Below are 12569 nucleotides of genomic sequence, written 5' to 3'. Positions count from 1 at the left end.
ATAAAAACAGAGTATTTATTAATGATAAAATAATGTATTAATAAACTCACAAAGTTTATCTGAAGGGGGAGGGCTGGATGGACTGTAGCCTCCACCCACACCCCCAATTGATTAATGTTTGCTTTTTACTAGAATTTTTTCGTCATTCGGGTAAATTATTCAGTAGAGCAAAAAAGTTAATATTTGAAATTTTTGTGAATAGTAATTGATTTTTGAAATTTTTGTTCAAAAAAATTAATTTCTTGTGAAAAGATGTGGATTTTAGTATTTTTTTCCAAAATTTTAATTATTCACGAATAGCTGCGAATTTAAAAACAAATAACTTTCTTTTAGTAGCTTTGGATTTTTAAAAATTTTTCCAAAACATTTCATGTTTATAACTTTATTTTTGAAATTTTTTTGTAAATAGGAATAGATTTTTGAAATTTTTTTCCCAAAAATTTAATTTCTTCTGAAAAGCTGTGGATTTTAGAATTGTTTAAAAAGAAATGTAATTTTATATGAATAGCTATGAATCTTAAAAATAATTTAATGAGCAATTATGGATTTTTAGAATTTTTTGCTTATAAAATCTACTTTATAAGTTGATAATTTTATTTTTGACATTTTTTCCCAAAAAATTAATATTTGACTTTTTTTTGTGAGTAATTATGGATTTTAGAGTTTTTTTTTCAAAAAAGTTAATTTTTTGAGAATATCTATAAATTATTGAATTTTTTTTTATAAAAATTTAATATTTGTAATTTTTTTTTTGAGAAAAATTTTATTTTGAAGTTTAATATTTCTCCAAAAAATCTAATTTTTGTAAACAGCTGTAGATTTTTGATTTTTTTTTCCTAAAATGTAATATTTTCTATAAAAAATTGTATTTTTTAAAAATTCCCAAAACCAAGGCCCCCCTCTCGACTAAAAATATAATATATATTATCTTGCAGACGCCCCTGAATAGCACAAAGGTGCTCTATTTTTGCTGAAGTGTGTATATTTCTTTTTTATTATTGAAGTATGGGTACGATTTTTCACTTGCAGAATTAGTACGAGCAATGTAAATGGAGTGTAATCAGGATAGAAAGATGATTTAAATGGAGATATATTATTTATTTTTTTCCCATAGGTAATTGTAATAATGAGTTTGACAATCAAGATGAAATAATAATAAAATCAAAATGGTATTGAATGATAGACAAGCAAAAAGGAATAAGAGATAATATGTAATTATGTATGTAGAGTATTAGAATGATATTGATAAACAAACACATAGATAAAAAATAGTGACGGTTAAATAATTAATTATGTAGTAAATGGAATGATTTAGCTAAATTTGTTGTTTTTAATTTAAAAAAAAAAAAAAAAAAAAAAGAGGAGGTTTCTATTTTACTTTGTATCCACATATAATATGTGATATTGAGATAAAACATATCTTTGTAAGAAGTTGAAAAGTATAAAAGAATGAATATGTATAGCAAATGGAGTAAGTTGTAGACTGTAGAGTAGATATATTTTATAAATTACTGAATAAAATCTAGGCAGTGTACAGTTAAGGTAGGCAATTTGGAGCTGTTGTTGATAGAAAAGGCAGTGATGTGATGAGGAATTGACTCTAATTTAAAGACAGCGTCATCAACCCAGGGTGAGTATAAATCCCGTCGACTATTAAACTTGGGAATGTTACTCATCTTTGGACTCCTTTGCTGATACTGACTTTTAATGGTGAGGGGTAGAAGGGTAGAGGGCTCGAGGATTTCTTGCTCTGAGACAAGATCATCACTCTCTTCCTCCAAATTAAAACATCTAAAAATACCATCGCCATCCACTGTGGCAACGGCTCGAAACGTGGACATCCATGTGAAGGCAGTCACAGGAGAACTCTCATGTCGAAGGAGACGGTGACAATTCCCATTGTCTACGTTCCAGAGGCGAACTGTGCATCCTGATGAGCTAAGTGCCCATGGATATGCAAGTTGCACACCTGTAACAGGTCCTGAATGTCCAGTCATTGTCATGAGTGGTCTTTCAAAGAGATCATCTTCATTCTCACCCACGTTGTTCCCAGGGGGTTTACTCAGGTTCCACAATTTGACTGAGCGATCGTCCGAGCCAGAAATGGCTTTGTTCCCTTGGGCATCAACGGCTCTTATACGAGATACATGTCCATGCAATATTTTAGAGAGTACAAGAGATCCGTTGGGTAGGATGTTTGCGATCCCAATCGTCATATCATCTGAGCAAGAAATGATTGCATTGTTCTCCGCAAAAAATAGGATTTTGTGAATTATTTTTATGTGATGCGCTAGGATTGCAATAAGTCGTAGACATTTAAATTGTTGGAGAGACTCATAGAGACGTATCTTTCCATCGCGACAGCCAAGAGCAACGAGTCGATGGCCTGCAGCGATGCAAGTTAATGAGCCAGGAAGAAAACCATTGTCAGTAAATCGATGTATCCATCGACTCCGTCCTTCCGTGAAGAGTGAGCATGACATAACGTGAGTTCGACCAGTAATGACAGACATGGCGAGTGCAAATATATTAAGATCATCGTCTACCGTTACATCGATGATGGAAGTGCGATTCATGTCCAAGGAAAATGTCGTTGTAGTTTTATTCCTGGTCCCATCTTCAAAGACTGAATTTCTCACTCTTTGACGAAACCGTCGGTCCGAGTATACGTTGCAGAGACTCAATCTGCATTGATCATAAAAAAAGGCAATGGATCATCATCACACGAACAGAAAATGAGAAAAATAAAGCAAAAAATCATGCTCTATTAAATGATGAAATAAATATCTTGGGACTCTTCTCCCGGCAACATTCCAAGTGCTGCAAGATGTGTATTTTTTAAAATACACATCGTAATGAGAATAAATAAAAAAATTAGAGGAAATTATTATTTTTTTTTTTTGCTTTTTGCATATTTTTGTCCGTGTGATGAGTCTTTCCTTTGCCAAAAAGTAGATACAAGTGAGGATGCGAGGAGTGATGGTGAATCAAGGAGTTTAAGGATCCTTACAACGATATGAAAGCATCCGGCAGAGGCTAAACTACTCAAAATATCAATACGGCCCAGATTTTCCGAGGGATGTGTTTTGTAGGGACTTTTATCGTTGGAGCACAACCAAACGGAGGTCGCCATGATCGAGGAGGTGTATGGAGGATACTTGACGCTAAATTCACTGCTCACTCCACCTCCACCACCGTTTGCATGGAGTAAACTGCTTGAATTTGTACTTTTTTTAAAGTACAGCACTGAGGAAGACGAGGAGTGAAAATATTTTTTATGCGGACAGCGCGCGAATTCCATTATTGCCAAGAAAGCAGGAGCCGTCGTCCTCACTCGCCGGTATAAGTTGACTTACTACTAGTAGTACAAGTCACAACACTCGGAGTGCGCTGGATATCTATTACTATATTTGAATAGAATACCGTACACGTAAGTAAGTATTTATTATGTATGTATTCTTTTGCTAACTCACAAATTTATTTTCGATATAATATTAAAATGTATTTTCTCCTCGTTTGCTTCCTATAAAATAGTACACTAGTACTCGTACTTCTCCACCACCGGAAATGTTGACATTTTAACAAAATAATAATACTATAAAATGCAACGCAGTGTTGTTGCTCGAGTCCTCTTACTCCTCGACTAAAAATGAATAGAATGACACAACCTTTTTTTTCTTTTTGTTTTTTAAATGAGGAGAAGACGGTATTGATGTCCTCTTTTCCTCCTCCTAGACGAAGAGGAGCCCCCAACTACTACTATTAATACTACTACTACTAACTAGCTATTTCTACCCTCTATATCTTGAACAAGATGAGGATATACACTAAAGAGCATTTGAAAATGTGTGTGTAGTTATATAAACGGCCGAAAAATCATCTCGCGCGCGTCACAAGCAAAACTTTCCTCCTTAATTTGCTCCTCTTTTTCTTTTTTAAATAACATATTTGTTGTTGTATCCAGTCTTGAGGAGAAGAAGTACTCGGCGAGTATGTTACTTAGTTAATATGCTTGCATGCTGCATATTATATTGTCAGATATGCGGACGGAGGATTGCAAATGAATACTACCATGCTACTAGTAGTAAGTAGCAAATCAGGACAGTTCAAAATAGTAAAAAAAAAAAAAAAGAATCGAACCAATGATTCTCGCACAACTCAGCTTTCATCAAAATTGAACTAAAAAATTTGTATTTGACGAATTCCTTTTTGAATTTGATTAATATCTCTCCAACTTTTGTATGATTACAACTAGGGATCGTATAATTTATTGGAATCGGGTGTATTCCTGGAATCAGCATCGATAAAATAATGTTTAATTCTCTACACCGCCTTATAACTTATTACTGGTTATGAAAAAAAATTATGAAATATATTCGAAAAATGTGAATTTATAACTTGAGTTGCATAATTTTATGAAATATCGTAATAAAATAATTTAGGGGAAAAAAATAAAAATATGCTCGATAACTAAGCAGAAACATATTTGACACAAATTCAACGGTTTTTAAACTCATGCAATTGGTTCAGTAATTGTTATTTTAGGGGAATATGATTCATAAATGTAGTCGCATAGTCTCTAGGAAGGCTCACCTTTGGAAAATTTGCCTTGCAACTGCTTCAATAATAATGATACCAAACATTAAATCAATTTATCATTTCTTTAAAAGTTCTACATTATTTGCATGAAAAGCCTCACTGAAAATTTAAAAAAAAAAATCAATTCTAAAATAAAGTTTGAGATGGACAAATCTGTGGTGGAAACTTAATCAATCAAATTTCCCAAACATGTCCCTCCTAGTAAAAAGTATCTGTACGCACCATCGAGCACTTCCATCTATTCTCTCAAAACTCAAAAGAAATAGACTCAATGCTGACTCTGGCAAATGTTCCTACATTTTGAGGGTATTAGGATTTAAATATAATTTATAAGTTGTTGCTTTTTTTAGTAACAGTTCGCTAAATAAAAATGGAAGATATTAATTTTTAATAATAGTTTCATTGGATATAGGAGGGAGTTAAATTTAGTTCAATTATATATTTTTATTTCTAATTAAAATTGGACAGAAAATAAATATACATATCTTTAGTTTATGATAATCAATGGAATCATAATCAATAAATATTAAAGAATCGGAATTGCGAATTTTTACAAAAATTGGCATCGGGATTTTTTTTTTTAAATCTCCCCATCACTAATTACAACATTATTTGTATCCTGGTTTTTGTAATTTTTTGAAAAACAAAAAAATAACATCCGAAATTACAATTTTGCGGAAAAAAATATTTAAAAATTTGGAACAAAATTTCAAATATTAAATTTTTTGCAAAAAAATTCAAAAATCCAAAGCTGCACAAACAAAATTGTATTTTTAAGAAAAAAATATCAAAAATCCATAGTGTTTCTCAAAAGTTTAATTTTTTTCTTCAACAATCCAGAGCTGTCCAAATAAAAAGATTTTTTGGAAAAAAATTTCTAAAATAAAATTTCAAAATTAAAATATTAAATTTTTTGGGAAATAATTTCAAAAATCTTTAGTTATCTACAGTGAATTTATTTTTTTGAAAAAAAAAAATCCAAAATTTCATAGCTATTGACAAAATTTTTTGGGAAAAAATACAAAATCCAGAGGTGTTCATGAAAAATAAAATTTTTTGGAAAAAATATTATAAAACTAAATTTCAAATATTATATTTTTTGAAAAAATAAGAAAAATTCAACTAAATTTCAAATATTAGATTTTTTTCAAAAAATATAATATATTTTTGAAAAAAGAATCAAATATATTTTCTAGAAGGAGTATAAAATTTTTAGTTATTCTATATCTATAATATTGTTTAGGGCTCAATTTCTGAATATAAATAAATTTACTAAAAAAATCCTTAATGTGGGAGGGGGCTACAACCCTCCCCCTGCGGACGCCCCTGAAATTATGTATAGAGTATGGAAATAAAAAAAAATCTCAAAACTGCAGTGTTCTTTTTCTAATCGTTACAGTGACTTTTTTACGCTCAAAAAAAAAAAAAAGAAAAAAAAAAGAATAAGGGTGGAGGACCTTTCTTTCGATAAAGTTTCTACTAAGGGTCATTCCCCAATAATTAATAATGACGTACACGTTTCCTTATAGGAAAAAAGGTCACTAAATATGTATAGAGTGTCCATCGCCTGGACTGATCTTCTTTTTACATTGATAATAACATAGACTGATAATCTTTTTACACCGGACGACCAGGCATTTTTTATAAAACTTCAAGAAATGTTCAGTTGGATGCAATATGTTACAAATTGACATAAATAGAAAATATAGTTTTAATTAGAAACAGACAATAATCCTCGCTCCCCACAATTTAAAAAACTCTTGTATCCCAAATATCTTTACATAATAAAATAAGAAACAAAATATATTTTTGAAAGATAAATAGACCAAGAATTGATAATAACATATTTGTTTTAAATTTGGAGCCAAATTCATGAAAATTGTCAATAATTTGTGTTCTCTTGTTTGGAAATCAAAATATAGTTAGTCAATTAAATCGATTATAATTATAAACAAGTTTTGTAGTTTTATTTTTATGATTTTATGATGCATAAATTATAAGTTGCGAGGGGGTTCGCAGGTTCATGCATATATATAATTTTTAGAATTTGTACGAAAATAAATCCAAAAATTTCAAAAACCCATAGCTATCCACAAAAACTTTTAAAAATTAAATTTAAAAAAAAAAAAAATTGAATAACAAATCAAAAATTAAATTTCAAATATAAACATTTTTTGGAGAAAAATTCAAAATCCATAGCTGTTCAAAAAATTGAATTTTGGAATAAAAAAAAATTCACAAAATTGAACTTTTGGGAAAAGAATTTGAGAAAAAAATTCAAACATTCAATTTTTTTGAAAAAATAAATCAAAAATCCACTGCCATTCATTAAAAATTAATTGTTTTGAAAAATAAATTCAAAAATCCACAGTTATTCAAAAAATGGAATTTTTGAGGTAAAAAATCAAAAAACCATGGTTATCCACAAAAATTTCAAAAAGTAATTGTTTCAAAAAAAAAATATATCAAGAATTATTTTTTTTTTCAAAAAAACAAATCAATATTAAAATTTCAAAAGTTAAAATTTTTGGGAAGAAAATTAAAAAGTTCATAGCTATTCACAAAATTGGTTTGTAGGATTTTTTTCCAAAAATATATAGCAATTCAAATAATTGAATTTTTTTCGACAAAAAATTTAAAAATCATTATTTTTTTTCGCTAAACATTTCAAAAATCAGTATTAACAAAATAAAATCAAAAATTAAATTATAAATATTAATTTTTTAATTTTTCAAGACCATAGCTATTGACAGAAAATATCTTATTTTGAATTATTTTCTCAAAAATTACCTTTTTTTTGAAATTTGAATAGTTGGCGTGGGTCTAAAGCCCCTCCAGTCTACCCCCTGCGGACGCCCCTGAGTATATAGATGTGAAAATTGTCAGAATAATCATGAGAATTAGTGTAGTGCTTGGCCTCATTTATTTGGTCCAGTCCAATCTTAGGACAGGTCATATCGGTTCCTAAGACTTGTTTGTTCTTGTGTCCGGTACTTAAATCATCAATAATCTAATAAAAAAATTATAATAATTGATATCTATCAACCCAAATAAGATAAATGAAATATGTATTAAGATCATTGCACAATTCTTGCTAAAACAATATTCATTTTTTCGTTATAATACATTATAAAACAAACATCCTATATTTGATTTATTAATATAATTTATATATTATATAACGGAATAAAAAAAAAAAAAAAAAAAACACAATCAATGACATGACGAGTAATCGATTTTACCTTCTTAAATACTGACAATGGGGACTAGACTGGATGGGACCGAACTGTACTGGACCACAGCCCTAAATAAGGATCGACATAACACTAATGAGTATGCACTTTAACAAAAATATATTTTAGTAACTCTGAAAGATATTCATTTCCTTTTATTAATTATTTGAAAATTCTAATGCGAGTATGGTGCACTCTGGTTTTAACCCATGACAGGGGATAATTATTTACGATAGTTAGAAACAATTCGGGGATAAAATTTAATCTATTTTTGACTGAAATAAGATGATTATTTTTATTAAAAAAATATTAACAAATCCCTGGGACCCTAATAGGAGCCGATTAGTTAATTAACCTATCCCTAGGTTCAGTAGCATTAGGATTTAAGAAAATATACCTATTTGATTTGGAGACATATTTATTATAAAATTATTTGATTAGATATTTAAAAAGTATATTTCCATATTCAGAGTGGCTCATTTTGACTTGCATGCTAAGTATTTTGTGACAAAATATCAAAGTTACTCATATGTTTGTAATTATTTGTGATAATTATAAAATCAATATTACATCTAGAGTAACTCCTCTTATGCCTTTTTATATTAAAATAGGCCATAAGGAAATGTCAGGTTTATACACTTTTTTTCAACTATATTCTACGTTCTTGTCTTAGAAAATGAAATATCTTTGAAACTGTCTCTAAAATTTCGTTTGTCATAAGATATTTCTTATGAAAAAAACCCCCCAAAAACATTTGTATAAATCGCTATGCCTAGATTACAGACAAGAAATTAATTTTTAATTTTGAGTAACATCAAGGATCACAAATCATTAGCAATTTCAATTAAATATGTAGACCTTATACTTTACGAGATATTCGTCTTTTCCTGGAAACAATAATTTTGAATTGAACAACACTTTCGATAAGAGATAGATTATTGAGTAATGCAGCGTCCCAGTAGATAATCAATACTTTTCTTTTTTTATCTAATGTTAAGTTAAGTACTCAGAACGACGGATAAATAAAAATTAATTAATTAATGTTGCATTTAAAATTAAAAATTAATACTTACATATATGTAGTTGTAAATTAATTAAACTATTGCCTGTAATGGATGAAGAGTGATTTCTATCAGCAGATTGGTCGTCTATCAAAGTTTCCAACATATATTTTTCTTTTTGATTTACATCCACGTTGATTTATACCATTTTATTTATTTTTTTTCGTTGTAAAATTCAAAAAATATATCGTTATTCATAAAATGTTAATGCTTTTGGAAAAAAATTAAATTAAATTTCAAAGATTCAATTTTTTGAGTAAATCTTTCCCTGACTAATTTTAACGCTTCCCCTTAGTCATAGATGTTGAAATATTTCCGTCTTTTTTTGTTGAAAACATATTTCATTTTGCTAAAATTTCTAAAAAAAATTCCGTGATTAATGAGACGATTGATCTAAAGTTTACAAGATTTAAATTCCTAAATAGCTTATTATGAGATATATGATTACATTTTTTTTGAAATTTATAACATTTTGGCATGGAATTACTAGTAAATATTTTTGAAATTCATAACATACCACGTAAATCTAGGAGGATTAAAAATGATATATATTTGTTATTTGTTAAAAAGTAGGAAATAGTAGACGATTACTTATAAGTCCTTTCTTTTTTATGTATATCTTCCATACGGTGAGTTTTTGTTTTTAAAGAGATTCAATTTAAAGTATTACTATATTGTGGATAATGTTTTGTTCATTAAGGAGGTTAAACGGATAATGTATGAGATGAAGAGGGATTCGAGTGTTTATATCAGGAATTTATAAATGTTTAAGGATAATTTGTCAGAAACTCTAAAAAGATTTGTCAGATTATCATCAGGGAAAAAACAAATAGCCATGAAAAGGGGAACAGTTAAAGGATAATTATTGATTAAATAATGACGTTTTGTGAGGGATGAGTTAATTGAATTATGTATTTATACATCATAGCTTATTCCCAACAATGCATTGGAAAAATGAATCATTCTTATTATTTTTCCTTCACAACATACAATGGGAGCCCAAAAGTTAAAGCAATATAAAAAAATAGGATATGATATCCCCTGCACTTGCATCAGTTGCGAAAAGACTGTAAAGACTGTTGACATCTCCATCCAGACTGTCTACAAGATCAAGGATAGGAAGAGTCACATACAGCCAAGAAGCACCAAAACTTCTGCAGTAAAACTGTGGCTGATTTCTGGCCTTCCTTCATTTTGTCCTCCTCCAGCCTTGACCTTATCCCCCTGGACTTTGCTGTTTGGAGCGTCTTTTAGGTGCATTTCTGTTGTACCTCTCATCCTGATTTTGATTTGTTCCAAACTGCCATCATGACAACGTGATACGCCATGATCTCCGCCTTCATCGTCAGGAGCTCTTAATCAATATTCTGGCGTGTTGAGGCCTTTATTGGTTGTGAAGGAGGACATATTGAGTAAAAAATAAAGTGTTTAAAAATATCACAAATTGGTTTTGAATTTTTTTAAATTCCATTTTTCAGTCACGTCCCTCCAAATTTAGGGCTCCACTCTGTATATTTTTGTGTTGATGAAGTACATGCATTAGCATTGTTAGACAGAATATTTCGCAACCTTATATGGCTGATGTGCCCACACTAATTAGTAGTTTTTTGTGAGAAAATGTTGTAAAATTACATTTAAGCATAAACGTCCAACATATTCAAGGAACTTATTTCAGCAGGACGGGGCTCCAGCCCATACTGCTGATATTGTACAAGAGAGGATGAGTAGCAACATGCACTTCTTGCCCTATAAATTTTGGCCCCCTCAGAGCCCAGATATGAATCTACTAGATGATTCTATTTGGTGGATAATTGAGAAGAAGACCTGCAAAATCTATAACCCGAATATTGATGCCCTGAAGACCTCTGTTAACCAGCAGTGGATGATAATGAAAAACGAATACTTTGCCAATATATGCAAGGGATTAGGGAGGCTGTTAGAGACTATCATAGGGGCTGATGGTGGGCAGATTCATAATTAATGTACATTGTCTCATGTTCAACAATGCTGGTCACATATGTACGATGCCAGCTTCAAAGAGGGCAGAAATGAGAGCGACAAAATAGCTCTCACCATTGTTGTGCAACACGAAACTAAAGAGTATCGCGTTTTTTCCTCTCTGGTTGGAAAATGTAAAATATAGCGAATTTTTTCTTTTGAGACTTCCATCCTCGACGCACGATAATTCACAATTGAACTACCGAAGCACAATACTAGCCGAAAATCTTTTGTAGTATACACTCAAACCTTTATAACACTTTACCGTATGACCAATAATGAACTAGATATACTGAGTTAAACAAATGGAGATGAAAAATACGAAAATATTTTTTACCCAACTTAATATTATTGAGCAATAGAGTTGAAGAAACTTTTCAAACTGCTTTCATTAGCTAACTTTATTTTGTTTCCAGTTATTTTCATTTGTAGTCTTGATGTAATATAATTAATTTCGAATTTTGAAATGTTGGTAATGGCACGGAAAGTTTTATTTCTTTATGGATAAAGTTAGTTTCTTTCTTCATATAATATAAATGAGCTTGTTATTCTTATTGTAATGTAAACTAGGACAAACTTTTGATATCTATCTTCTACCAATTTTGTAACATTACTTCTTAATAATAACGGTAAAAGTAACAATTCATTGATAAGAAACAAACATTTTCTCTGTTTGTTTTTGAGAAAAAATCATTATAGAGAAAATTATCCCAATTATTCATTCAATCGAATAAACATGAATTAAAGGAATATCCTTCGAAAGTTATTTAAATCATCCATTTTATTATTTGGTAAAAGTATAATATATAGACTGATAAAACATAAAAAAATGAGTTAAATAACTTTTTGAGGTTAATCAAGGATGAAAATTTTGATGAATATTTTTTTATATTTTTAAATGTTCTTTAATTGGTCAAAGGAGTAGCACTCATTAAATAAAAGTAAACATTAATCAATTCAAAACCTGATTGGAGATTCGTGTGTGCCAATAAAAGATGGAGATTAAGATTGAGGATTTAGTGCAGAATTGAAATTGCAAGTCCTTGTTGGTCTTAAAGTAGAATTGAGGAACCCCAACTGAGTAATTTTGGGCAATTTTCCTATTTATTTCCTTCTCCACCTCCCTTTTGTCACAGCTGCTTGTAGTTGAAGTGTCATGTCAGCTAAACTACTCTCCTTATTATTTTAACATGCCCAAAATAAACAAGACTTTCATTACTAGGTATTACAATAATGAACCAATAGAATAAAACTGGTGGCAAATGATACACCTCCACGTGAGTTTATGTTAATTAGAGGGGTTTGTTTTCCTCCATTTTTTGCATTTCTATTACGGATAGTTCGGAAACGTTGTCATACAACTAAACACTCCCCGAAGCAAATTTGATTTTTCCTATGATATCATGGAAGTACATCTAGTTCAAAGTTTGAAAAGAGACTAAAGTTATTTATTTCGTCAATAAAGACTAAAATACAGCATTTATCATTATTGTGGATTAATTAATTACGACAAACATTTTTGTAACCTTTATTTTACGGATCAACATCGGAGTAATTCTTGCAAATGTTCTTGTATATGTCATTCTCCCTCCCTTGTGGGATCTGATTGTAGCAAATCCAATGAAACGCCATGATTGCTATGCTTCCTCGTTTGGAACATACTTAAAATTGCTTTTTG

General features: G+C 29.9%; 1 protein-coding gene across 1 annotated transcript; it reads right to left on the bottom strand.

Moving 5' to 3' along the window:
* Nucleotides 1-1077: 1077 nt before the first annotated feature.
* On the bottom strand, nt 1078-3829 carry LOC121132441 (uncharacterized). Its single transcript, XM_071886612.1, has 2 exons — nt 3474-3829; nt 1078-3404 (listed from the first exon to the last, which is right to left on the bottom strand). Exon 2 carries the CDS (start codon nt 2574-2576, stop codon nt 1509-1511), a length of 1068 nt encoding a protein of 355 aa, XP_071742713.1. The 5' UTR covers nt 2577-3404; nt 3474-3829; the 3' UTR covers nt 1078-1508.
* Nucleotides 3830-12569: the final 8740 nt, after the last annotated feature.

Source organism: Lepeophtheirus salmonis, chromosome 2, assembly GCF_016086655.4.
Source record: "Lepeophtheirus salmonis chromosome 2, UVic_Lsal_1.4, whole genome shotgun sequence".
Taxonomy (NCBI): domain Eukaryota; kingdom Metazoa; phylum Arthropoda; class Copepoda; order Siphonostomatoida; family Caligidae; genus Lepeophtheirus; species Lepeophtheirus salmonis.
Note: the sequence above shows the minus strand (reverse complement) of the source record. Positions and strands in the feature narration are given on the sequence as shown.